Raw genomic sequence first — 27,230 nt, 5'->3', positions numbered from 1 at the left:
AAGAGACCCAAGCAACCCTCACAACAAGCAGGAAGCCTGGGCTCCCTGGGACACACTCCTGTTGGCCAAGTGTCTTTCCTGCTGCCTGAGTTCGAGGCTGCCCATTCAGTGGGTTGAGCTGAGGCAAAAGCCTAATCATATGTGAAGCCAAAACAGCAGGAAACAAACAAAACCTTTTCTTTTAAATGATGTTTCTATAGAACACCCAGCCTCTGGGGGGGTCTTCCACCTCTTTAAACAAGTTCCCTCTTCTACATCTGTGACAAAAAGTCATATCCTGATAGCAGTTACCCAATATAGTGCACAGAAGGCTCACACCAAAGCTCTGTAAGGAGGATAAGAGCACATGGACAGTGGCACTGCATGGATGCCCAAACAGCTACTTGCCATCTGTGCACCACCTTTCAAAGCCAAGGGAACCCCCAAAAGAAAAACAATGGAAATTATATTCATGATGTTATAAGTTGTTCTCTTGTTTTGACATAATATTGAACAGAAATTTTTGATGAATTAGTTACAGAGGCAACTTTTGAGTAGTGATTGGCAAAAGAAGACTTTCCCCATTTACACACATCGTTCCAGAAGCAGTTACATGCTTCCATCCTCCGAAAGGATCTTTCCATCTACACCAGTGCAAGGCTCAGGCAACACCATCAGCTTCATTTAACAGATGAGACACAGAAATGCCCACGGTGCAGCGTGCAGAGCTACCCTGGGCTCTTGGGTTATGGAAAGGTTCCACAGTGCTTTTCTGCAAAGTCCATGTCCTCAGGGAAAGCTGAACTGCGGTGACTTTTTGATAACTTCTTAGTCCATTTGCTCAAGATCATGTGGGAATAGAGCAGGAAACAACCAGACTCCTATCCACCACCTACACTGCAGGGCCTGGTTACTGATCACATAGGTTCCTGCTCGTTTGTCAGCCATCTCAGAGTCTTACCTGCAAGCACTGATATTCCACTTACCTGGAACATCATCTTCCCAAGCCCACATTTGCAGTGATCTCTGCTGCATTTCTGTTCCATCCACAATTACAAAAAATTATGATGGAAAAAAAGACAAAATAGTTCAAAGCATGCAGTGAGTGCTTTACTGACGCTTTGCTACTAGTCAAAGAAACGAGCAAAGTATCTGCACTTAAAATATCCTATGGGTGAAATGATCATTTTTGTGGTGTGCAGCAGGGACCCTTCATGTGCACCCACCAAAAGGCATTGCCATACCTCAAAGTTCCAAATGCAATTTAAGCTTGCTAAGGTGAGTAAAAACTTATTAGAAAATAGAAATGCTGTACAGATGTATAAATCACTAAGGTGGTCTTGGTTTTTGAAAAAAAGGATTTTATATTTCCTGCATTGTGCAGGAAACGCCAAACAACAAGACAACCTAATCAAGTACCTCTTTGAGAGCCCTCCATTCCACTTGCTCCAGAGTGAAGGCATTCTGTACATCCAGTCTTAAAGGAGCTAAACAATTGCTGCATTGCAGAACCCTGGATTTCCACAGCCTGCTTGTCTGCTTGCTTGAAAAAAGCAGTTTGTACTTTGCTGTTTTCTCTCACGCATATTAATGCAAGCAATCAGGTTTCTACTGCCCTGCAGATCTGACAACTACCACAGCAGCTCTGTTCAATTTCTGTTCCTCACTTCTCTTGTTTAATTCCCCCCCTTCGTCCTTTATTTGTGTATTTTCCACTGGAACCGCAGAGGGGTGGCACACCTGATGGCAGCACAGAGCCTGTACCCCCGGTGTTCTGGGTGCCCCCTGACCACCCTAATCCCCGGCTGTGCTGCCCTAAGGACCCAACGGAGCAGCTCTACTGCTTAGCCCAAACACACCAACACTATGGAGCTATAGAAGAAAGAACAGACTAGAGCAAAAACTGGGTACTCAGTAAAGCTCCTATACATTCCCACCTAAAGCATGAAGCCCACATAGCGCAACATAAAGAACAAGTGGGAAGAATCGAGGTTCTTTCATAGTTACAGCTTTTACAGAAGACTCTGTCATTTCCATATTAATGTTTGATGAAGCAAACAGCCTTTTCACGACATCAAATCTTCTCCTGTCAGTGAGAGTGGCCACCAAAGGACTGCTCAGCGCCACACTGCCATCGGCTGAAGCAACATCAGGCTGTATTTATGAGAGCAAAAGATAAAAGACATGAAAACATTTTCCTAGCAGTGTTGTTCCTGCCATTGCACAGCTCAGTTCTTTCATACAAAACCACTGCAGAGCTTACAAGGCAGCAGCAAAAGGGCAAGATTCCCTTTACTATTGGGCTTACTGATCCAGAACCAAACCTCTATGGCATCCTTTAAGGAGAAACATCCCTCCCTACTGTCTGTCTGTTCCCCTAGTTCAACTTCACTCACTACAAATCACATTTAACTCTCACTCTGAGCAAACAGTATCACTCCTCTTGCCCCTACATATTTAAAGGATTTTACTATTGTTTTTGTAAGTGAGCTTAAAAACCTCAAAAAATGAGAAAAACATAGAATGTTTTGGGTTGGAAGGGACCTTAAGGATCAGCTAGTTCCATCCCCCTGCTGCCATGGGCAGGGACACTTTTCACTAGACCAGGTTATTCAAAGCCCCATCCAATCTGGCCTTAAACACTTCCAGGGATGGGGCATCCACAACTTCTCTGAGCAACCTCAACACCCTCACAGTAAAGAATTTCTTACGAGCACCTTGATTTAAACCTACTCTCTTTCAGTTTGAATCCATTCCTCCTTGTCCTATCACTACGAGTTCTTGTAAAAAGTCTCTCTCCAGCTTTTTTGTAGGTTCCCTTCAGGTACTGGAAGCTGCAATTAGGTCACCCCAAAGCCTTCTCCTCTCCAGGCTGAATAAACCCAATTCCCTTACCCTTTCCTCATAGGTGAAGCACTCCATCCCTCTAATGCCCTGCACCATTCCTTCAGCAGTTTCAATAAATGGCCTCAGAGTTTTCGGACTTCAGAGTTTGCCATGGCTCAAGCACTGCTGCTATCAAAAGAGGATTTCTTTCTCAAGGGAGGTGATTACTGTTACTGAGCCTTTAAAACAGTGAGACTATTAGTAAACTAAAATTCAAGCTTAAGTTACGATTTTCTTTTGCTCACAACCCACGAAACCTCCGAAATACAGCAATGTTTAGAAGTTAGGTATCCACCTGCAGTAAATTACGTGCTTCGTTTGCCACTGTCAGACTGACCTTGGCTAAGCACTGCCTACGGCTGAAATTCGCACTGGAGCCTGACATCTCCTTTATTGGGTGAGAAACATGGTGAGGCCAATGACATGGTCATTCCTGCTGCTGGGCCCACATGCCACACAGCCACTTCTCCATTACTCACCAAACAACACAGCGCTGGAACAACCTGAAGATCACAGCAGGCACGCAGCAGGACCAGAGTGTAATCAGACAGCTCTGCGAAGGAAACATTAACAGGGAAAGATTGTTTCCAGTGAAGGCTGCACTAGGCTGGCTGCTGGAAGGGAGCCTTTAACAAGGAACTCTGGTATGGGATTCTCCTTAGCTGGATGTTTGGAAGAGGCTGATCCAACCCTTTCCTGCCTGCAGAATAAAATAGGATGGGCAATAGGTCTGATTACCTCTGCCCTTGAGAAAAGGCACTAGTAGAAAAGGGGATTTCCTTCCCATCATCCTTCTCTCCTCCCTAAGTATCTCCCCAGTGTTTCACCCCACATCTACAGGCTGAATAAATGACTTAGGCCTCGAATAAATCAAGAACCTACGCTCTCAAAATTTATACGAGCTACTGACTTCTGCAAACCACAATCTGAGAGGAAATGACACAGCTGAGACTGCCTTCGGGCTGGGAGATGGAGTGAATGATCCCTGTGGTGCCCTTCAACTCTGTAACAAAAAGGCTTTAATTCCTAACAGGCAACAGGGATAATACAGCTTTTGAATCTTGATCCAGCTACACTTATGCCTGGACTTTAGCAGCAGACATTATGTCCAAAGTCAGGTGATAATGCAACACACTCAATTAACTGCACCCTGCTGTTAATAGCATCTGAGAAGTCTTACCACATCAGCAGGTTTCTGTTTTCTATTTCTTTTCTGTCTCCACAAATGAGTTAAACTATCCTACCTGGGTACTGTGTGTATATGGATGCACACTGACATTTTGCTGCACAGTGCCACATCTACACTGGACTTCCCTTCGTTACCTTAATGTCAGGAAATCCTTTATATATGAGACAGAAGAGAAAAAGCCAGGGAAGTCTGTCGTGGACTTTGCAGGTAGCTTTTAATTAACACTCTGATGCCAACTAGATTGTGGGGATGGCATTTGTTTGACATTTATGTTTAATCTCCCATTTCAGTAGCTGCAAAACAACCTTCTAATTGCAGTGTCTCTACGTTAAACTCATTTTTGCTAAATTTAGTTTGCACCTCAACAATATCCGCTGTTACACAGGAGACATCACCTAATTTGTAATTCTCAGCACTTAGGCGGGAAGAACTCTGGCATGCAATAAGTACAGAAATTAGCTGGCCAAACTGCAAATGCCCACACTCAGCAGAAGCAGAGTCAAGCAGTCTTGAAGGAATGTGTATTTTACACACAAAATCTGTCGGTGATTGAGGGCTGAATTTAATTCACAGGCAGGAATGCTAAGCATAGTATACCAAACTCATAAAAAAGGAACAGAACAATTTATGTTCACTCAGCCACCAACTGCTCAAAGAGAGCCATAAATGCTTTAGCATGGAGGGAGCTTCTAAAAGGAAAATCAAATTAAAAAAAAAGGGCTCTTAACAACGTACCAGAGATAGCACTGATGAGAAGGTGTGCAGCTGAGAAAAGTTCTTCATCCTGAGGCTGGTATTTTTGCAACAACAGCTCACTCTGTAAACTGCACCCTAAGAGCTGCAAGAAGTCAAGGAGGTCTCTTTGTTGTGCAAGTTTTAACTCCTCCAGATCTGGCTCGTCTCCTGTGCAGATATCATCAAACTGAAAGCAAAAGAATAAGCAAAATTTCTTGAAAAGAGAAAAATTCAAGCAAAAGAGAATGTTCGTGCTGTTCTGAAATTACTTTTAGGAAGCAAGCCAAAGTTTCTTCATCTTACCACATCCCCCAGGGCAGTCACCATTTCTTCATGGAGCAAGAGTTCACAAAGGGTTTTATATAAAGCTCTTTGCTTGTCTTCTGGAAGCTTCACAAAGGGCTGGAACTGGGTCTTCAACTGTGACAGATCTTTCCCAAGAAAGCAGTAAAAAGTAAAACTAAGTACTTCTACACAAATGCCAGTAAAAACAGTTAACATTTTTGCTATGTGTTTTATAAGTCCATTTATCACCACACCCTGACTACCTGATTTCCACGAGCACGAGTTATAATGCAAGGTTGAAACAGATCTGATTATAATTCCTAAGGAGCCAATGAAGCCTTAATGAAAACACTAAGAAAGAAGAACAGCTACCAAGCATCACCATTTGGTGTTCAGTATTTTTAATATTTTAAAATCAGTATTTTAATGCTAACCAAACTAATCACATCTTAAGTTTCTCACTTGAAATTTATCTCCAAAATATGTACATTTATACGGCAGAATGATGAGTTCTGCTCATAAATTTACTTCTGATCTGTGGTTAGTATGAATTACAAAGTCAATGGTGTAAGTCCACACAGAGATCTATTAGTATCCTACATTGTTGTCCTCGTATTTCATCAGGTGCAAGAAAGAATTACAGCCCTTCACTCTGGACCTAATTATTATTAAAATAGTCAGGACAAAAATGCCTTCTTAATTGAAATTCTGAATCCATTACAGTACATACAACAGAAGTACAAGAAGTGCACTGCACTTCTTTCACCACAATTCACCTATGATCATGTAACTAAATACTTTGTGACATCAAATTACCACTTTGCTAAAAGAAAATAAGTTTTCAAATCAATAATGCCAGCTGGAAGGTTGGAATGTTTTTTCTCACATTCCAAAAATATAGGCATGCAAGTGTTCTCAACCTCGTTTAAAAGAAATTTTCCTTCATGTCACTCCGGCTAAAAACACACTCTCTTAATTAAAAGATGTCCTTTATATCTAAAAAGTTACTTCACTGGGGAAAAAAAAAGCCCAGCCACAGGCAGATATTTTTTTATCTGATGCAATTGTATGACTGTCTATACAAATAACAGAGAAGGAAACCTACTTTCAAATTCCTTAGCAAAACCAAAATTTTTTTAGGTTTTTTTCCCCCCAAGAGACTGTGCAGGTTAATTAATTAAAAGAAATCTCCAAGCCTTTTAAGCAAGAAGGGCACAAAGGTATGTCAAGCTAAAACAAAACACAGAACTGTGGCATACCATTCTTTTACAAGTAAGTGGGTTTTATATATACATGGAGACAGTTATTCCTTTCAAGCAAGTCTACATAGGAGAATGACAGAATTTACATAGGGACAACAAATATCTATTCTGGCCACAGTCTACTGAACAACCCTTAACAAAGGGTGACATTTAGAGATAACAGAAGTGATGTTCATCAGTAGAACCAGCTGTAAGAACTCTACCAAGAACTGATGAAAAGCAAAGTGTGTTCTGAGGCCTTGCTTGGTTTTCCCTTTTTTCATTCCTCCAGTAACAATTCTGCCCCTTCGTTCCACAGTCCTACAACAAACAACTTGTACCTGGCCCATTTTACCAATTTTCAAACTTCCATTTAAATCATGTTTTAATTTTGTCAGTTATAAAGCTTCTCTGAAAATAATGAGGCTAAGTCTTTGTAATTTTGAGACTTAACCTCTAACTACGAAGTTTTACAAAGAGTGTTTTTCAAATATGAAAAAGTATTTTCAGTGACCCTTTATGAATGAAAGCATAAATCATCACTAATCTTATAGAGGTTATCTGGAATGTAACAGAGCTGACATAAACACCTGGCTTTGTAGGATCATATTTACGACAAATGGATTCAGGATGTTCCTAAGGAACAGTCCACTGCATATACCTATTGCAGAACTAATTTTTTATATCCTCTCAGTGCATTCCCCAAGAGTTCCTGATAAGAGTTATTAAAATGAACTAACGAGATTTCTTATGTACTATTGTACTAGATTATTTCTCCCTATCATGTTGCTTAATTCACTGTAATGTAATCATTTCTGGTAATACCTTGTTTCAATACACTTATAGAAGCATCACTGGGAACGAGGTTTTTAGCCCCAGAGTACATCTCATTATCAACAGCATCTGGCTGATAGAGAAATGAAGCATCTCTGAATAGAGCTGAATGGGGATAAGTCAAGCCTTCTGTGCTTTCTTTTTCAAAACCTCCTTGCTGTTCATCTAGCAGACAGAACTCTGTAATTAGAAATTCAATTAAAAACAATAATTAATAAAATACACAAGCAATTACTAAATAAGATGCTAGCTTGTATTTTCTAGTGTTCTTGCATGTGATTTCTCCATGTCTCGTCTCTTCCAGATGAAAAGAATGCCAGCTGTTGCTATGCATGTGAATTATTGAGCATTGCTGCAGCCCTGGTGTTGGGTACAGCATGTACAGATTGAAGGTCCTGTGATGCAGCTGCCACCTACAAAATGTGACACCAGCTCCTGTGAACTAAAGTAATGTAGACAGCAAATACCATGAAAACTTCTCTCCAACACAGTAAAACCTGAATGCTGCATACAGGAGATGCAGGTATGAATTTCTGACATGCTGGAATGCAGGCTGCTGATCCACTCATGATGGAGACACACGACAGCACTCTCTGAGACTCGTAAGAACTCTTGAGAGTCCTTCACAGAGCTTCTTTTGGTCATGGCACTGACAAGACACCTCTTTCTCAGCTAAGCCACAAGTTGTCCATCCTCAAGTTCTCCAGATGAGTGGAAAATAGAGAGTCTCAAAAGGACATCACCTAGGTATGTTCCCAGAGTCACTGCAATATACTGTCTATTTGCAGTAAGTTCATGGAGGAAATAACATGTCCTGGCTGGATTGTCCTGGTTGGATTATTCTTTCTGCCTCATCTTTGTGGCAAGCACTGACTGACCTCACCCAACCAGGACTGCCCTTTTCCTGCCACCCCAGTGCCCTCAGCTTAAGGGACTCCTGCAAGGTACAGGAAGCCTCTGTAATATGCTGAGAAAGCCAGAGTATCAAGTTCTGTGCTCATGTGTCCAGCATTGTGCCCCAAAGATGCAGAATACAATCAAAGCTCTATGCACATTCTGATCATCTTTTATTGGCTCAAATGCAAGATTTGAATCTGTTCCCCTGGGACTCTGCAGGAGGTCTGAGGAAAACACAGGCAGGCTAGCAAAAGAAACTCTATTTTAAAATAATACCTGACAACAAAGAGGGAAAAAAATGTAACTAATCAAGTACAGTGCTCACGTCTACCAGGCACAAAACCTAAATATAACCTTCCTGCAGTTTTAAGACTCTGTCTCACTAAATTAAGGACATTCAAAGCAGATGAGAAAGCATGGAGAGCACTCCATCAGCAAAAAGCTTTTTCAAAGGGAAAGTAGACAAAGAAATCTCTGCCACAGAGGAAGAAAGAAGACAGACCTTTACGCTTGCATAACCCTTTGCAGAGAAGAGTGAGTTACAGAGAAGCAGAAAGTGATTAACACAAGCTAAGAACTTCCCAAAGCAACAAGACTCTGGACAGCAGCTGAGGCACCATCAGGTCAACTCGTTCATGTTACTTTCCTTGATAATAACAAGGCTTTCACACGAACCCTGAGGAGGAGGACAGTGCTGACAAACCGACTCCCCTCCTGAGGCAGAATGAAGCTAATAAGGGAAATCAAACTTTTCAGATGATGCTGTGTGTTAAGAGATACAGACCCTGCTGTTAACTCTTGTAATGGGACTCGATTCAGAGGAAAACACAGGACTCAAAATTTTGTATTAATAGGACTGTTAATGAATTCTGTATTGAATGCTATCACATTAATCGATGACAAACCTCCAACGGTGCAGTTAGAACTTGTTAGTTATTCAGAAATGTTAACAAAAATGCACGAAAACCAGAGATGATCAATGAAAGCAATTAAAGAGACTCCTTTGTGTGAAAAGGTGGAAAAGATTAGGACGGTTCAATTTACAGATACTTAAGAGGAAGCAAGCCACACATTTTACGTATAAATATGTCCAAGCATGTTCCAGAACATTTTAAAGAAAATTTATATAACATTCTTCGTAACAATAACTCAAGCACTGCCACCGGCATAGAAAAACAGACAGTAAAAAGTTTATCTGCACCCTATTCCGTAATTATCTCTGAAGAGAATCCCACCAGGTTACACCTGCTACAGGTCACTTTCAGTCTCATGAGAAAGGACTACATTAGTCCCTGGATTTAACTTCAAAGGCCATTTCTATTTCCATAAACAGACACTGATCACTGCTGCTTAGACATTAACAAGCTGAAGTTTAGGCTCCACCATACTTATTCTTGCTGGCAAATCCTTAATTTTGTTGTTAATTCCTACCCTTTACCTTCTCAGTGATAGTCAGGCAAGGGAAAATAGCTCAAATTAAAAAAGAAGAGGCAAGACATAGGTTGTTTGAGATAAAACATGAAACAAGCTGTGCTGGTTTTGGAGTTTGAAAGATATTAACATTAAATATGAAAAAAAGGGTGGGAAAAGAAGCAGAAGTGGAAAAAGAGCAGAGAAATACAGATCATTAACAAGACCCATGTATCATCAGCTAGCAGAACACAGGAATTTCATCTGCAAAATCACTTTAGGTTATAAGCTACACACCTATGTAGTCAGACAGCCTTAATTGCACCTCATTACTCTAAATTACAGTTCTATTATAACCATGAAGTCAATGTCCTTTGCCATTTATCTCTGTGTTCAGTCTACGTCAGAGCAATTCCACATTTCAGAAACTTTTTACAAGTTATGTAATATTTACTTCTATTCCTGACCCTATAGACTTCCTTAATATCAGAAGTCAATTGAAGGAGAATGATGCAGAATTATCTTCTGCATTTCTTATCCAAATAAAGTGCATCCTGGATTCAAATCTCAGCTGTACTTCAATTATTTCTTCAACGTATCTCCTGCTTCTCTCCACATGAGTCCTTCCCAACTTCGAGCTCTACCCAGTCCATCTGATTTCCTTTCTTCTTGCATAAAATCCCCTGAAACCTCCTTTAGGTCAGGGAGTTTAAATGAGGACAGACAAGAAAGAAAAACCCAAGTGATTCTGCAGAGCAAAGTTACATCCCCCCAAAGCCAATTTCAACATTTTTTTTTAACCTGAAAAATATTCGACCTGACATAAATAAAGCATGACCAGAAAACATGACAAGGACATTTCTGCAAACATTCTGAGGGCAATCTGTGTATGAAAATGTAAGTTAGAAAAGTTTAAATTCCAGTCCTGTATGAATGATTCTTAGCACGACTGTTGTCTAAACATTCCTGGTTGGCCGTTGATTTACATTCAGGTCACTCTCCTGCCAACAGGTGAAGGGAATAGTACAAGCCAAGGGCCAGCTAGTTAGAAGCAAAATTGCAGAAAAAGACCAGGACAACAAATTTGAGAGGATAAGCAGCGTGCCCCTGCAGTTACTGAAGTTTTCTGCATACTGGGCTGTACTGACAAGAGTGTAGCTAGCAGATTGAGGAAACTGAATTTTCAATTTGGGAGACTGTATTCAGTGTTGTGCCCAGTTTTGGACTCTCCAGTACAAGCCCACATGCACATAATGGAGCTAATCTGGCAAACAGCCACCGAGATCGCTGGGGGATGGAGAACAACAGAGATGAGGAGAGGCTGAGAGACTGGGTTTGTCCAGCCTGGGGAAGGCACTGCTAAGGGAGAACCTTACTGCTATCTACAACTACCCAATGGAAGCGTGAAGAGAAGACAGAGCCAGATTCTTCTGTATGATGGCAGGACAAAAGGCAAGAGACACAAATTAAAGAAAGGGATATTCTCATTAGATATTAGGGACAAAAAACCTTCACCATCACGGTGGTCACACATGATAACAGGCTGCTCGGAGGAGTGATGGAATCTCTGTCTCCAGAGATAATCAAAACTTTAGAACAGACAAGCAATCCGATCTAACTCCGAATTTAGATCTAAGTTCAAAGGCTGGCCCTGCCTTGGCTGGGGCTCCAGCTAGATGACCTCTTCCTCTGAAACCTAAGTAATTCTGAGTTTAAAATGTATTCAAGCAAGTAAAAAAGCATTACTAAATCAGAAGTGCAGCATTTCCAGCACAAATAATTATCAAGGCAAAAGAGACCATACAACACAATCACCTTCATGCACAGAGAAATGCAAAAATCATTGCCCAACGGACAGCTTTGTCCACAGCTGAACTGGGTGCCACAGAAAATGAACCTTTCACTTACCAAACTTGCCATTGTGCTTTATAAACAGTTCAATTACACCATAGGCAATAGTGGTTGCAGGAGGAATTTCAAGAATCACACTAGAATCCTTCACCATACTTCCATTTTCACTTACTGAAACCTAGAAGACAGATTTATTCACCATTTATCTGATTCAGCTATTGCATAGCTTAAACCCACAACTAAGGTGAAAAATACAGAGAAAGAACGTGCTTTATTCTCTGTGATGTCTAACTTAAGCACGTAACATTTGACATCTGCAAAAGGAAGTAGATTAAGAGCGAGGTAGAGCACAATGCCAAGAGCAGCACTCAAACTCTTAGCTACCCTGTCCCAACATAAAGTTAAGTTCCAGGTGCAGCTTTTGCCACACATGAAACACCATGTCACTAGGAAATGGGCATCCACTTCAGTATCCTGCGCTGCCCAATTCTATCTTGACATATCTTTTGCCCAGCTGGAGACTGCTACCCAGAAGGTGGCACTTGCACAGAGGGTGGTTGCCCTGCAACTACTGGATTTCTGCTACTGGAAACACCCTGTACACAGAAGTGATTCATCTCTACCATTAAAAAAACCCCTTAAAATGAATAAGCATATCTTTTGGCTTTGGTAATTCCTTCTCAATTCACAGGCAGTTTTTCAGACATCCTCATAATGCAGTTAATCTCCAGTCCCATGATCGAAACCAAATAGCTTCCCAATAAATACGAAAACTCAGTAGACACTGCAACCATTTGTGATGAATGATTACTTGGTTTTTCAAATAAATTTGCTTCAGCAATGTATTTTTCTATTCAACTTTCAATGAATTGCTATACATTTGCTTTATGCTCTGCTGTAGGCAGGAATCTACACAGAAACTGAATTGCAATTTGATAGTGTTGATGGAAACTACATTCCAGACTCACACTAAAAGATGGCATCTTTTGCCAGAAAGGCAAAAGAAAAAAATAGTTTGCCTTTCTGAAGTTTCACAATTAAGCAGTACAGCAAATTCAACATGTTAAGGAAGCACAAAAAATACTCTGAAGCCTATTTGGAGAACCCAAAATTTCTTCTCAGATAATCTGCAAATGTTCCATTCCTTGCAGATTTTTAACAACTTTTACCTTTACTGTTTTTGCAGTGCATCCCATCACACCACTGACTTTTTCTTCTGTCTGGATATGTTCAAATATTGTACACCTCTGAGTTGTTATTATCTTTTCTCTCAATATGCACAGCACTTCCCGTTTTCTTTCTATTACTTGCTGCAGTAAACTACTGTTTAGATCCATTGTTCTGAAAAAGAAAAGACACCATTAACAACATAAATACTAGAATTGTGGAAAAAAAAATATTTTCTTAATTGCTTGAAGAAGCTTTTATTGTAAAAACAACAATGGTTTCTGTATGAGCAATCCCCTCAAAATGATTATGTCCTCTCTTGTTATTTGGTAGCAGTAAACATCTGTATTCCACAGTAAGTCCTGACACACATGCTGAAGTCTTGATTACTTACTCTTGAGCACAAATGGCACTTGTCTGGCTACTTTCTGAGCAAACAAAAAAGCACAACTTGAGACAACTTTAAGCTTCCAGGGTAATATGAAAACAACCAGCCAGGCTTGTGGACACTAGACTGAATCCTCTCCTACTCTGAAATTACCACAGCCATAGCAGCGGATGCCACACTAAGAGAGCATCGCCTCAGTGCCACACCTCACTGCTTGCTACAATCTGTGTCAGTGTTCACTTAAACCCTGAATGGGCTGAGTGGGATTAGCACTGACCAAGTACTTCAAAGGGCTGGATGAGAAAACACAAGATTTCGTGGGTTTTAAAACTGAAGATCACTGAAAAAAACACCTGTTACAAAATCCTATGTATAGACTCAAAATTCAAAATTAGTGACCAGGACTGTCGCAGTCAAAAGAAAAAATAACTGTGGGAGGGACCTCAAATCTCTAGCCCATGCCCCAACTTTACAAGCCATCCCTACTGAACGATGTAATTCAGCATGTTTTTAAATGCTGCTGGAGATAGTTCTAACATTAAGCTCTTCTTAGAATGAGCAGAAGACAGAAAGTGAATTCCCAGAAACAATACATAAGGTTTATTTTCTAAGAAAATGTTACAAAATCCTCTGTCTTTTGGGGTGTTAACAGATTTTCGGTAGCAGTTAAAGCAACTTCTTAATTGTATTTAATTGATTAAAATATGTCAATTACATTATACTTTTGCAAAATACTCACTGGAGGTCCTCAGATGAGATGTCGTATTTTCTGTGAACAGATAAGTCCAGCAAGACAGTTGGAAGATTAAAGGATTGCTATCCCTGGCTCAAGTTATTCAGTCTCTTCTCCTCCCTTTTACTGTAAATGGCTATTCATGGACCTAAATGGCAATTCCCCAAAAATGTGACAGAAAGACATGTCTGACTCCATCTAAATCGAGATATCTCCACTTTTAATTAAAAAGTTTTAGATTTATTAGATTCTGTAATTTGGAATTTATGCAGTCTGTGTAAGTCTGAAGTCAGCTTGGGTTTTCATTGAATTAAAAATATCCTCAGGCAATTTTTGATCTTTGGAGAGTTACATGCTTATATGAAAGTTCAATCAGTTGGAATGAACTGTCTGAAAACCTTAAAGTTGATTGTTTAAACAAGGGAAAGAAAATACCTCTGAAGCAGTGCAGCAGCCACTAGAAAAGCACCCCCAAACATTCCTCAGATTATTAATATAACTCTTCTTTTCTTTTGGTGCAAAGCCATGCTTTATGCTTGGAATGCAATGAATCTTTGGATTAAGCAAAGATTGAACAAATGTCAAGCAATCACAAACATCACTGCTCTCAGAAGTGTTTGCCAAACCAGAGCCATTAGTTATCACAATAACAAACCATCAAGCCTATCATATACTTCACAATAATTATTTATGTTTCTGAAGTGGTGTGCTAAGCATCTCAAAAATACAAATTAATGCACTAACACCTTGCAATTCTAACATTTGACCTAGGAAGCCACAAGGGGAAAAATACGATGAAAAAGCATAAAAGCAGTTTTGTTTTTTTTTTTTTAATGTATATTTTTGGTTGGTTTTAGAGGATGACAAGCTTGCTGGATATCCCTAATATTTAGAGGAAAAAAAACCCTAAACAATGTAAGGTAGAAAAATACAGATTAAATAGAGACTTGCTATTTCTGAATGAATGTCAGTAAAAGAAGCATGACCTAACTCTATACAAATGAGTTACAAAATAATTCAAGAGACTTTTTCTTCCATCTGCTTCTCCAGCATTCTGCCCGAGGCAGGACTGGTTCAGACCCTGTCACACTCCTGGTTCTGAGGTCCAGATACAGAACTAACAGGAGTGTGGCAGAGTGGAAGACACAAGTTAACATGCAAAGAGGCATAGTGAACAAATTTAGGAGACAGTGCTGGAGGAGCTGCTGCAGCACTAGAGGCTAAAGAGCAACAGCAACACACAAGGGCACAGAGCTCACTGTGTAGCACTGATGTAGCACTCTCACCTCAAAGGTGACTGGGGTCCTCCACACAGAGCTGCACGTGTGGCAGACACATGGCCACTGTCTCAGTCGCAAGGTTCGAGTGACTTCAGTGGGCTGTGTCCAATTGCAAAGCTGTCAGAAATGCTCTCCTCTGCCCAGAAAGTTTAGTGTCTACTGAATTCAGAGCTTTAAAACACGCACCCTTACCCACAGGTACAAGTACCTTTTGTTCTAGGGCAGCACAGTTAAATGTTCTCTTCTAGACTTTCTATCATAAAACAGACTCTAGGGTTGTGTGTGGACACATCACGAGTTATTACTGGGGCACAGCCTGTTGAAGGCAAAACATTCTGCTCTTCTCAGTGACTTAAGCAGATGACATGAGGTAAGCAAATACCCATCTTATCTAAATTATCATTGAAAGCAGTCATCAAGAGCAAAAAGCAACAGGGTTAAAGTTTGACAATCAGAGCAGGGCTTCAAGTATTGCAGGGCAATGGCCACAATCTGTATTTTTGCAAGAGCTCAACTTACTTGCTAGCATAACACCGAATAATACAAGATGAGTTATACATGCATGCAGGCATATGAATTGCATTGCATTTTATTATGTTACAGGTCATGTTTTAGAGCTTTTATTTCTGTTCTACAACCATTGCTCTTACTGTCTCTCCCACTATCTATTGCACAGGAGCCCTCACCAACCCTGTGCCACCTGTCCTATATCACTGTACTCCTGAGCTGAAGCACTATAAAGTAACACTGTATAAAATACAATGAAATTTTGGGTTGTTAAGTCCCATTATCAACACACAGAGTATGAGCCTGTATAAATAAAGATCATTTAAAAGGGTTATAGCGTTTTGCTTGTTTGTTTGTTTGCTTAAATAACCTTCCAGGGGTCAACGATTTACTATGCTGGAAGCTCTATAGGTCAAACATGTACAGAAAATAATCTCTTTGAGTTTTGGTCTCACTCCCCATTTAACTAGATTCTCCTGTAATGCAAAGACTTCCTTCACCCTCATTCAATTTTTTCTTCTTGCATGAGAAAAGTAGTGGAAAACAGAAGCACAAAGGCAATTTTCTGCATACTGAAGGCAGAAAAGAAGGGAGAAAGGCAGAAACCAAATGAAGATAAGAGAAAACAGACAATACCTGGCAATATAGCAGACTCACAGTTAAAGCAGAGAGCAAGTGCCTGGTCTAAACCCCACTGCTGAGACTGAGGGTCTTTCCTTTAGGCACAGAATTTGATCTAATTGTCCAAAAAGGACAGGCCTTAGGACCATTTTTCCATCAAATCCTGCCTAGTCTTCTCAGTAACCCACCCAGGAATCTTCAAAGCATGAAGTTTGCCAATTTACAACAAATACCAAGAATGGTTACTGCTGTGAGCACTCTCCATCCTCACACTGGACTCAGCACTGCTGTCTGCCTGCACAGATTTTCACTAGTCCAAACCACTCATGAGTGAAAAACCTTTTCAGTCCTGCACTGGGCAATGTCACTGCAGCACACCTCCTTTCCTGGCTCTAGAGACACGGGCAGCCCACACTCACAGCCTCCACTGCATTTATAATGTGCAATAGTCTGATGTCTTCCATACAAATGCTGCTTGTTGCACAGTGAGAGCCTTCAGCCAGCTTTGATCCTGCTCTAATAGAAACATCTTGATGAATGCCATGGAGTAAAATCCACCAGACCTCGCTCTGCCACTTTCCACCAAACACAGATGGCATAGTATTTATTTTGTTAATCCATTTCAAATATAATCTCTCTGACCTACTTCTCACAGAACACAGCACCTGCAATAGTCAGCTTATTGATAGCATTTCACTATTTTCCCTACAGAATAACCTGACAATTACTTCACAGAACATCTTCCCCAAGAATACCAGAGACTTCTCAGACTGCAAGAGACAGGTAGTTCCTCTATTTTCTCCTTATTATTTCTCCTTTCTCATGATAAGGCATGCTCCTTATGTTTTAAATCACAGACACACACAATTGCTTTTATTCAATCCTGTCTCATAACATTCTGTGACTTCATATTACCAGGTAGCACCTTTGGTAAATGATTTTCTCACCATACTCATAAATGCTCAAAGAGGTTTAATAAATAACAAAATGGTCTGAATCTCCATGGTACTCAGAATAAGAACAGGCACTTATTTTTGTCTCAGTGTGGACAATAATATGTACTTACACTGATTCAACTATAGTGAAATATGCAATAGTGTAAAAGTATCTTTCAACTATGCCAGAGTATGCTGCTAATAACATACTGTTTTCCTAATATGCTAATCACAGAGTTAGGAATCATTCACATGGTATGATGAAAGAGTGACAGGCAATTTTTTCTGCAGCTGATGTGAAGTGACTGGCTGCTGCCACTTGGTCCTATGTCTGCCGTCACTGTCATCTCAGAACTTCTCTTTCAATCACCTCACATGACTTTTAGTGAAATGGTAAAAGCAAACAAGCAAATTTGTTAATCCATGAGAACTACAGAGATTATAACCTCCTCATAATCCTTTTTACTGGAGGGAAGAATACAGAATGGTTGAGGTTGGTCTGGTCCAACCCCCTGCTTAAGCAGGGCCACCTAGAGCAGTCTGCCCAGGATCATGTCTCCACGGAGGGCAACTCCACAGCCTCCCTGGGCAACCTGTGCCAATCCTCAGTTACCTTCACAGTGAAAAAGTCTTTCCTGATGTTCAGACAGAGCCTCCTGTGTTTCAGATTGTGCCTAATGCCTCCTGTTCAGTCTCTGGTCACCATGGAAAAGAGCTTGACTCTGTCCTTCAGGTATTTATATACATTAATAAGATTCCCTCCTAGCCTGAGCCTCCTCCAAGCTAAGCAGTCCCATCTCTCTCAGCTTTTCTACAGATGTGAGATGCTCCAGCTGTTTTCATCACCATAGTGGCCCTTCGCCGAACTCTCTCCAGTACGTCCATCTCTCCCTCGTAGTAGGAAACTGTACACAGTACTCCAGGTTTGGCCTCAACAGTGCTGAGCAGAGGGGGAAGGTTCACCTCCCCCCACCTGCTGGCAATAGTCCTCCTCATGCAGTCCAGGATACCACTGGCTTTCTTTGCAACAGGTGCACATTGCTGGCTCATATCCAACTTGATGTCCACCGGGATCCCCGGGATCTTTTCTGCAAAGCTGCTTTCCAACTGATCAGTCCCCAGCATGTGCTGTTGCCTGGGGTTGTGCCACGTGCAGCACTTTGCACTTCCCTTCATTGAACTGCATGAGCTTCCCACCAGATCAGCCTGTCCAGGTCCCTGTGCATGGCAGCATGACCCTCTGGGTGTTATCAGCTACTCCTCCCAGCTTTGTGTCATCAGCAAACTTGCTGAGGATACACTTACTGACCCCATCACCCAGATGATTAATGAAGGTGTTCAACAGGACTCGATGCAGCATTGTCCCCTGGGGTACATAATTAGTCACTGGCCTCCAACTAGACTTTGTACCACTGATCAACACATTCTGAGTCCAGCCCTTCAGCCAGTTTTCAATCCACCTTACTGTCTCTGCTTCTACAGCCCATATTTCATCAACTTCTCTATGAGGATCTTATGGCAGATAGTATTGAATGCCTTAAAATAGGAGATGGAATATACTCTTAAATCCACAGCAATCCAACTAAGTTAAAGGCACAGGATTCTGACCCAAAATCGGTATGTTACAGTACTGTGTGAACTAGCAAGCACGATGTAATACAAAAACAAGACTAATGTAAAATGAAATATGCCAAATATCGCTTAACTTTATTTTAATATTGCATATTATGTGTTCTGTGTTTACAATGTCACTGCTTCTGCAAACCAGGAAGGATCTCCTCCCACATCCTTCAGCTGTCATCCCTTTTCAAAAAAAGGAGCCATTGCAGCATCTGGGATCTAATTAAAAGATCAGTAGGATTCTCCTTCAGAAGGTTCACCTAAGAAGTGACAGGAAACCGATTAGCTGCCACTAGCACCTCCAGCTTGCTGAACTCTGAAGACTCACATGACTTAGTTTAAAAGGCATAACGGATTTGACTTTTTAGAGTTTTCTGCTATTTATCTGCAACTTTGACTTAATTAGCCTAACACAAGAACATATTTAAAATGCAACTTGATTAGGCTATATATGTAGAAATAATAAATAAAGCAATGATTGATCAAACAAGCATAAGCACCATGTGTCATTTAATGACATCAAGAACATTTTGCTGATTCTCATTTCACAGGGACTGACAGGTAAACATCCTCTTACTGCCATTAACGTTTTGCATCCAAAAATCACTAACCTGTAGGCACCAGCATTCCCAAATTCCACAAAATGCTCCGTGAACGAGATGCAAGCTTGAAGCTTGGACACAATCAATCACAAATCATAGAATATTTATATTTATGAACAAGTAAGCAGAATTTAATCTATAAGGCACTGCCACCATTTCCAGTGAGCCTCTGCATTACGCTGAAGAAAAAAAAACCGAATTCTGCTATCGTCACCATTTTCAGTGACCTGGCAGAAGGCAGACTGACTTGATATCAGTCATACACTGTGCATCAGAAGCTTTAATAAGCTATGAGCATCTTGTCTATGAATTGAGAACTAGCTCCTTGCATAAAGTGGCACACACATCAGCCTTATTTACAGTTACATATAGATTGGTGTAGAGCCACTGATTTACTCAAAAGAAGATAACATTTCTGAGTATTTAGTTACACTCAGGATTATAACGCCAAGATGTGCTGCTTCGCTACGGGAGGATTCTCTGTGTGAATCTGCTTATTGATCTGAATCAAAGTTGCTCTAGTTTCTTTCTCTGTAGGACTTTTTCTAGTGCTAGAAACAATCTTGACTGACACTATTTTCCTGATATTAGATGCGTATTAATTTTACAGACTTGGTACACACATTTAGCCCAGTATTTTCTGCTTTTAATAAGGCATTTAGCACAAAGAGAGCAAGGTGCCTTATTAGAATAAATCTGTTGCCTTGTGAATGCTCATAATAAGAAGAACAAGAGCCATTTGTTCCCATGAAAATGGAGAATTGATTATTTCTAGAACATCAGTGTATCTAAAGCAAATTTACACTGCTTCTGACAACTTCTGCACTGATAACAAAAAGCTATCATCTGTATCGTCAGAGCATCAGCAAAGGTTATTAAATGGCATTACACCCCCTGCTGCAGATCTAGAGTACAATGCTGTCAAAACCAAACCACCCTCATCTCCCAGGAGTCAGGACCTGCAATACAGAGTAGATCCCTGACTTGTCAGTTGGTTGCCAAGTAGACTTTCGTCCATGACTGTCTTATTGCAACATTAAATAAATCCAATTTCAGAGTAGAATAGAAAGTGAGGAAGTGTTGTGTATCTTGAAAAATACAGAATATGGTTCCCCTCTGTTAATACAGCATATAACAGGGAGAAATAGATCTGTATTTTGTTCAACTAGTAGAACATGTGTTGACCATGCTTGCTCACCTTTGCTATTCCTTCAACTTCAAGCAATCCAATTTTCAAGCGCAGTTGCTCACATACACACACGTACACACAATTACAAAACCTGCTTACAAGAATATTAGTAGTTCTGAATTCAGTTTCCACAGCATTTGCTCCAGTAACATAGAGACACTAATGCATTTTTTTCCAGACTCTTACCTCAGTACAGTCCCTCAAAGAAGGGATTAACGTATTCATGCAAATATGTAAGATGAAATTACAGAGAGATGTTTTTAAAATGAAAGGGAAAAGTTTGATCATCAAGATTGCGAACTACGGAAAATTTTGGTTTTGTATATGTGATTGATCGCCTGAATACGAGAGCTTACAATAAAAATCATTTTCAAACTACAGCAACACTATAAAAAACGGACTGCTCAGCGATTGTACCTGGCCCAAGTCTTTTCAGCTCTAACCCTTCCTGGCCATTACAATGCCAACATTAGAAACATACCTGTCCTTGACGTCTTTCATAAGCTGCTGCAAGTCAATCTCCTGCTTCCTCAGGTTTCCAAATGAGGACTGGTTTTCCACATAGCCCTTCCTTCCAGCTCCCAGGTTGATCTTTGCAAACGATGCTTCAATACTTCCTTGAATAAAGTCTTCAAACTTCCCCATATATTTTGCAAAGTCAGACTCCACAACCACTAGGAAAGCAATAAAAGTAATTTCTACCTGGGAAGGGAAGTACTGAAACGGTCCTGAAGTGACTGGAACAACAGACACTTACTGAAAATATGACAAGTTAGTAAAGGCAGGGAACAGCATCGAAAGGTAAATAATGAAATTTACAGCTCTGCAACTCTTATTTCTGCTTCCTTCATGTTTTCCTCATCTTTGCTCTGCTATCTTTTATATTTTTGCCATTTTAGGAAAACATAAGGTGACTGAAATACTGAGCTCAGATGCTATGGAAGATTATTATAAAGAAGGATTGAAACTTATTTCAGCTACAAAAAAAAACCCAAAACCAAAGCACACCCACTTGTACAACAGGGTTAGTATTTTGGCATTATCTTGGCATATCTCCTTACAGCGCTGTCCCAAAGCTCACTGAAAACCAACTGAAGCATCTGTTTTAAAACAACTCGGAATCTTATATACCTACAAACCTATGAACTGACTCAGAATCAGCTAATCTTCCAAGCTAATATCTTAACTTACAGACTTATTTATTTTCCTGTATGGAATTGTGACACGTCCAGAAATACAGGATTCCATCTTGTTAATCCTCAAACCTGGATGATGTAGTTGGATGAAGAAAGAAGTACAAGAGTCAACCATTTTTAACAGTCTGTGCAAGATTAAAGGAAGCAGTGGTAAAACTTGCTTGGGCTGGCCTGGCCTGTGCAAGCATCCCCTGGGCTACTGTCACCAACAGGACACTGTGTATTCACTGCTTTTTGACCCGGAGCACAGTACAGTTTCACACTGCTATCACATACTGGAACCACCCAAAAATATTATATGGGAGTTCCTGTGACTACAGACAACAGTGTTATTAAACAGTAGGACTAACAACCTTCAGCGCTCAATTTCAGTAGTCTACACAGGCAAACATTTATTATTATTATTATTATTATTATTATTATTATTATTATTATTTCAGTTAAATAAACAGTCAAGTGAGAAAAGAGGCACTCATCTCATTTCCACAGATGGAGAACACTTCAGAGCATTCCTCTGAAAGGAGCCCTCTAGTAACATGACTGAGAATAATGACAAAAAAGCTTAGGGTTTGCATTCTTTTTATCTGCAGTAACAGTGCTGACCGAGTATGGCTTTACCTGGTTTTATCGGTTTGTCTTCAGTAAGCACATCACTCAGGGTGACTGTCAAGAAATGATACTTGGGCTTCTGCCAGCACCAGAATTTCCTCCTCTTCGTAACTAAGCTCAAAAGCTGTAGCTTCTCTGAGGCGTTCAAGTGGGAGACAGGGATCAAGTCACCTCCACTGTCAGTTTCTCTCACAAAATTCTTTGTTGCTTTTGCAAACATCTTGAGGAATCGATTAAAGCCTGAAAGAATACATCTGCTCTCAAACAACTACAGTTGGAAAGTACAAATATTTACATTGTCACTTTAAGAAGTTCTTCATAGTATTGGTATTAATGCAAGAACAGGTAGTGTTTTCATCCCATCTTCTCCACTCTGTCCTGGGAATGACAGTTCAAACAATTTATCCTAAAGTAAAAAAATGTTCACAGTAACTAACGAAAGAATTTTAGTTAAAAGGAACATTCACAGGTAATTAATCTATTAGAGAAGAAAAAACTTACTCAGCCTACCTGAAATTCTATGAAAAAGCCTCTACTAATGAGCTCCCTGCAGAGACTGACTGGGATGAGGAGAGCACTTGGGCAGTGGCAAAGGATTTTTTTTTCTTTTATTACCTAACATAAAACCATCTTACTCCATATAAGGTAGTTAGTTATTACTCACACAAATTATCCTGATCTTTTTAACAGAGAGTAAACACATACAGGGATAATAAAAATTGTTCCATAAAAAGCAACAAATACTTGACTTGGCATCTTTGTTACTAAGTTTTGTTTCTGAACTACACCCCTGGAAAGTTTCAATTATTTTTTTTTCTTTATGAAATCCTTTTTTATCTCCAATATTTTCAAATTTTCTATTTTCCATTTACATAACTACAGCTAAATTGAACATATGTTATTTGCAAGTGCTATTCATATCCACTAAACAGCTACATACATATCTTATTGTAACTTTTCAATGATTTTAATTCAAAAGTATCAGCACCTCTTATCATGTAAGATTTTTCTTTATCCCCAGCAACACATTTTGCGGTATTTACAAGGATTTTTTTCAATAAGGGAAACTGGCTAAATGCACAGAAGAAATTGTAAAAATGACCATTCACAAGTGCTAAACATGCAAGTCTAATAAACTAATATTTGAACCTCTTAAGAAATCTCATCTTTTTTAGTTTTTCAACTCCGTGGTTTTTGAGCTAATGGTATCTCCAGAATTAAATCAATTTTTTTAAAATCTGGCAGTGTTCCTTTGAATCCCCCAGCTGACACTGACTGGAAAGTTCAGCTAAGATCATAAGCTGTCTCAGCTGGCTATCCACACATTCATGATTAATTACCTGCCTCGTTCTGCAGAGATCTTAGATTTGTCATTGACAAGTACAGGCCAGAGTAAGATAGAACAGACTTCAAACAAAAATGGATATTGCAGTGAGCACTCAGCATTATTAAAAGAAAATGGAAACCTGAATAAAGATATTACTGCTTGGACCACAGCCTCCATATTTTAGTATCAGAGGGGGAAAAAAGCCTTTTTGAAGATGGAAACTTACCTTTCCATTAGTCTTTCCCAAATCCCATTTCGGATATTTCACACAGTATTTACCAATTCCTGTTGAGGTAGCTACCACCTCATGAATTCTCCATGGCCTAGTCTATGTAAGGAGTAAAGGGTGTACAAGTAAAGGCTGTTTTCCAACAACACCCGCCTCAAAAGGACTTGAGCAAAGTCAAAGTCACATAACATTTTACTAAAGAGTCTTCTGGGGCTTTCACTGTAATTGCAGCTGCAACAAAGCCTGCAGCACAGCCTCAGCTGTATGCACTGGGAATACTCCCACTCACTTTCTTGTTCTCTGACCTTTTCCTAAACTGAACTGAGACTGATTTTTTGCATTTCTCCTCTTTAAATTTCCCTGGTTTTAATATCAGTGAGAACCCTTTAACAGAATAAAGCAATGAAGCTCCACTGCAGAAGAAAAAAAAACCAAACCAAACCAAACCAAACCTAGTTTTCTTTATCCCTGGGACTTCTTTTGCAGGACACTGTATTTTGCAAACAGCCAGATGACTGCTTTGTAATGGAGGGGACCACTAAGAAAATTCTCACGAGGGAGAATGAATGAGCTTCCTGCATGAGCTGCCTTTCCCCAGCATAACCTTCTTCAAACATTTCTGTGCTTTACATGACTGCTTGCTCATTCTGATCACCCTCCTACATAGCCAACTCACATAGGCATAGTCTCTGAAAAGAAAAAGGCCACCAATTTCTGAGGAGTTTATCATAAACCAAATCGCAAAAAACAATTCCTAGTATTGTTACACTCATTAAACTTCATGTGAAAAACTACTGCACCATTCTATTAAACTTCCAATTCATGATATTTTGGCGTCACTCCTAGGCACCACACTTCTGACAGGCAAAAAGAAAATCCAGGAAAGAGCACTGTGCTTTTGAGGACCGAGTCGACTCACCAGGCAGGAGAAATGGGACAGTTTTCAGCCTCAAAATGGCATGTCAGTGTCTTCCACACTTTGCTGTGCTAGGAATGTCTTTGCAGGGAGCATAGTTCCTGGTGCAGCTGCCCCTGCAAAGCAAGAATATTCTATCCAAACTGCTGTTTATGTGTCTCTGGATATAGCGCCTTTAACACAAATTTGACAATGCACCCAAATATCTTGTTTCCCAACTTCACAAAACAAAGGCAAAGAGCAACTGAATATGCCCTTTGCCAAGATCAGGGAACTCCTATGCAGCCACCAAGATTGACAGTGTCCTGACTGAAGAGACATGGATTGGTTACAGACTCAGTATTAAGAAAACTCTGCCTCTGGAGCTTCTTCCTCTGGAAATTTCAGTAGAGCTGTGCTTGGTTTGGTAGAATTAAAAGGGAAGGTAACAAAGCCGGTAAGAAATGCCTGTCAGAGTGAATTCACTCTTGCAGATTGATAGTCAGGCAGAAAAGCAGAAAACCTTTCTTGCCTACTGAGAAATTTAAAATTAGCCTAAACCTAAGCTACAGAAGGATTATTTAATGACAGGGATGAGATCAAGTGAAGATAATTACAGCAACTTCACTGTTTACTTAAATAAAAAATCTCATCCAGTTCCTTTGCTTTATCACAGCTCCCTAACTCAATACAGTGGGGCATTAGATCCAAAGCAACATTTGATGAATAATCAGTGTTTACCTCTGTCAGCATAAAAGCAAGTTCTCAGCAGTTGCCTGATACTTCTTACAGTCTATATACTTTACAGTAAATACAAAAATGCCTTTTTTTTTTTCTATTTAACATAAGGTTACACAGTACACTGGGCACAGTACACAGGGAATTAGGGTACAGAATGGCAACTGGATTGCCAAATGCCGGCATACCCCTTGCCAAACCAAGCTGTAAGGAAACACAACCCCTGAAGGCCAAAGAGGACCGGGCAGGAGCCGCGGTGTTGGAAGCGCTATTAGTCATTCCAAAAAGAGCATCCGTAAGAGCTAATACACAAAGCCTAGCAGGACTATTCACACAATGCATTTCACTGTTTGGACACACGTGGTCTCCAGAAACACATCCAACAGATTTTAGCCCTGGATGTGGCCGTCTTTTGTGCCTCAAGGACTGCGCAGCACGTGTCTCCAAAGACTTGAGCACCGTGGAGGGACGCGGCGTCCTTTCCCGGGATGCCAGGCGCCGTCCTGTCGGGTGCTAGGACTCTGGAATGGGGCCGAGCCGCCCTCGTCCTGGGTGAGCACACCCCCGCCCGCCCCAAGGAGACCGGCTCGGGCAGGCGAGCATCGCCCCGCCGGGCCCCGCTGAAACGCCACTCAGAGCCACCGCTCGCAACTGCGGCCATTCGGCCTCGCCCCCGCGGCGGGAAGGACGGCGGGGCTCCTCCAGCCCCCCGGGAAGGGCGGCGCGGTAGCGGTCGGGAGAGCGTCAGGCACGGCCGGGCCTTGCCGCCGCCCCGGGCCCGCCCCCGTACTCACGGCATTCCCGGCGCTCCCCGCCGCCGGCACCGGGGATGCGGCGCGCTCCGCCCGCGGGCGTGACGAGCCGAGACGCGCCCCGGCCGAGGCGCCCTGGGAGGAGGGAGCTGTGCGAGCAGCCCCGGGAAGCTCCCGTGGCAGGCGGAGGGGCTCCTTGCCGGGCTGCGGCGCAGCGGGAGGAGCGGAGGCCCCGCCCGGGTGCCCCGGCCGAGCGGGCGGGCGCGGAGCAGCGCCCGGGGCGCCTCCGCCGTGTTGGGGGGGGGGCGCCGCCCCAGCACAGGACAGCGGGAGGGGCCGGGGCGCTGCCCGTGCACCCTGTGAGCCCCCGCGGCGGCTTCTGCCGCCCCTGCCATCCCTGCCCACAGCTGCCCCGGGCGTTGACAATCCCGCCGTGAGGAATGGCGGGATGGGCTGCTGGCTGTGCTCGCCGTGTCCCGGAGCGGCGGGCAGCGGTCCGGCACAGCGGGAGGTCTCGGTATGGGGCTGCCCTGTGACGGGCTGAGGTGCGGGGCTGGATCATTCCCACGTCCTGTCACATTACACAGGCCTTTCCCTACAGGCAATTGCCTGTCAGCGATGTTCTATGAGAGGGTTGAGGTGGAAGTCTTTATGACATCCTTTCAAACCTGGCTCGGGTCGCCCGTGGTCAGAAATGCACAGAGCCAATACAAAGTCTGCTGGAAGCAACAGCCCTGCCATGTTTTGGGCTGCGGCTTTGCAACTTTAAGTTGCCACCCTTGGGTGGGCCTTGCGAAGCTGCCGTGGTCCGAATGGAAGCTCCCAATCCAAGGTCCCTAGTCCAGGGACCTTGAACAGAAAATGAGAAATGTCAGTGGAGCATGGAGGGCAGGTTTGTGAACCTCAGCGTGAAATACTGATCTCCATCACCATATCTCAGCTCTCTGAGAAGAAGGCAACACCACAATAAAACAACTTGGTTGTTTATGATTCCAAAGGAGTGATACAGTGAGAAACAGATGAGTCTGCAGAAACCCAAGTAGTATTTCAAGTTAATAAATATCAAAGAAATTTTTTTCACATGAACCATGCCACAGGCTGGGTACTTCCCTTGTGGTTTGAGGAGAGAGCATTT

General features: G+C 41.5%; 1 protein-coding gene across 4 annotated transcripts; it reads right to left on the bottom strand.

Moving 5' to 3' along the window:
• Window positions 1–443: 443 nt before the first annotated feature.
• On the bottom strand, window positions 444–26,247 carry GSDME (gasdermin E). 4 transcript variants are annotated; one of them, XM_032711022.1, is made up of 11 exons: window positions 26,138–26,247; window positions 24,630–24,742; window positions 22,164–22,560; window positions 20,831–21,023; window positions 12,477–12,648; window positions 11,365–11,485; window positions 7,141–7,329; window positions 5,093–5,220; window positions 4,790–4,976; window positions 3,345–3,418; window positions 444–2,133 (listed from the first exon to the last, which is right to left on the bottom strand). In XM_032711022.1, the coding sequence occupies exons 3-11, from the start codon at window positions 22,372–22,374 to the stop codon at window positions 1,903–1,905; spliced, it is 1,506 nt and encodes a 501-aa protein (XP_032566913.1). In that variant the 5' UTR covers window positions 22,375–22,560; window positions 24,630–24,742; window positions 26,138–26,247; the 3' UTR covers window positions 444–1,902. The 4 variants fall into 4 exon arrangements, with proteins under 4 accessions (XP_032566913.1, XP_032566906.1, XP_032566921.1 ...); XM_032711015.1 differs by having other exon boundaries at window positions 22,164–22,394; XM_032711030.1 differs by lacking the exon at window positions 26,138–26,247 and adding an exon at window positions 25,704–25,995 and having other exon boundaries at window positions 22,164–22,394.
• Window positions 26,248–27,230: the final 983 nt, after the last annotated feature.

This window comes from Chiroxiphia lanceolata, chromosome 1 (genome assembly GCF_009829145.1).
Source record: "Chiroxiphia lanceolata isolate bChiLan1 chromosome 1, bChiLan1.pri, whole genome shotgun sequence".
Lineage (NCBI taxonomy): Eukaryota > Metazoa > Chordata > Aves > Passeriformes > Pipridae > Chiroxiphia > Chiroxiphia lanceolata.
The sequence above is the reverse complement of the archived record's forward strand: the minus strand, read 5'-3'. Positions and strand labels throughout refer to the sequence as shown.

Excerpts from the sequence above, each read along its gene's own strand:
- GSDME (XM_032711022.1), bottom strand. The coding sequence starts at position 22,374 with ATGTTTGCAAAAGCAACAAAGAATTTTGTGAGAGAAACTGACAGTGGA. Across the intron at positions 21,024-22,163 it reads AGACAAACCGATAAAACCAG|TGGTTGTGGAGTCTGACTTT; the intron begins GTAAAGCCATAC and ends TTGCTTTCCTAG. Across the intron at positions 3,419-4,789 it reads TCTCATCAGTGCTATCTCTG|AGCTGTCTGATTACACTCTG; the intron begins GTACGTTGTTAA and ends TTTCCTTCGCAG.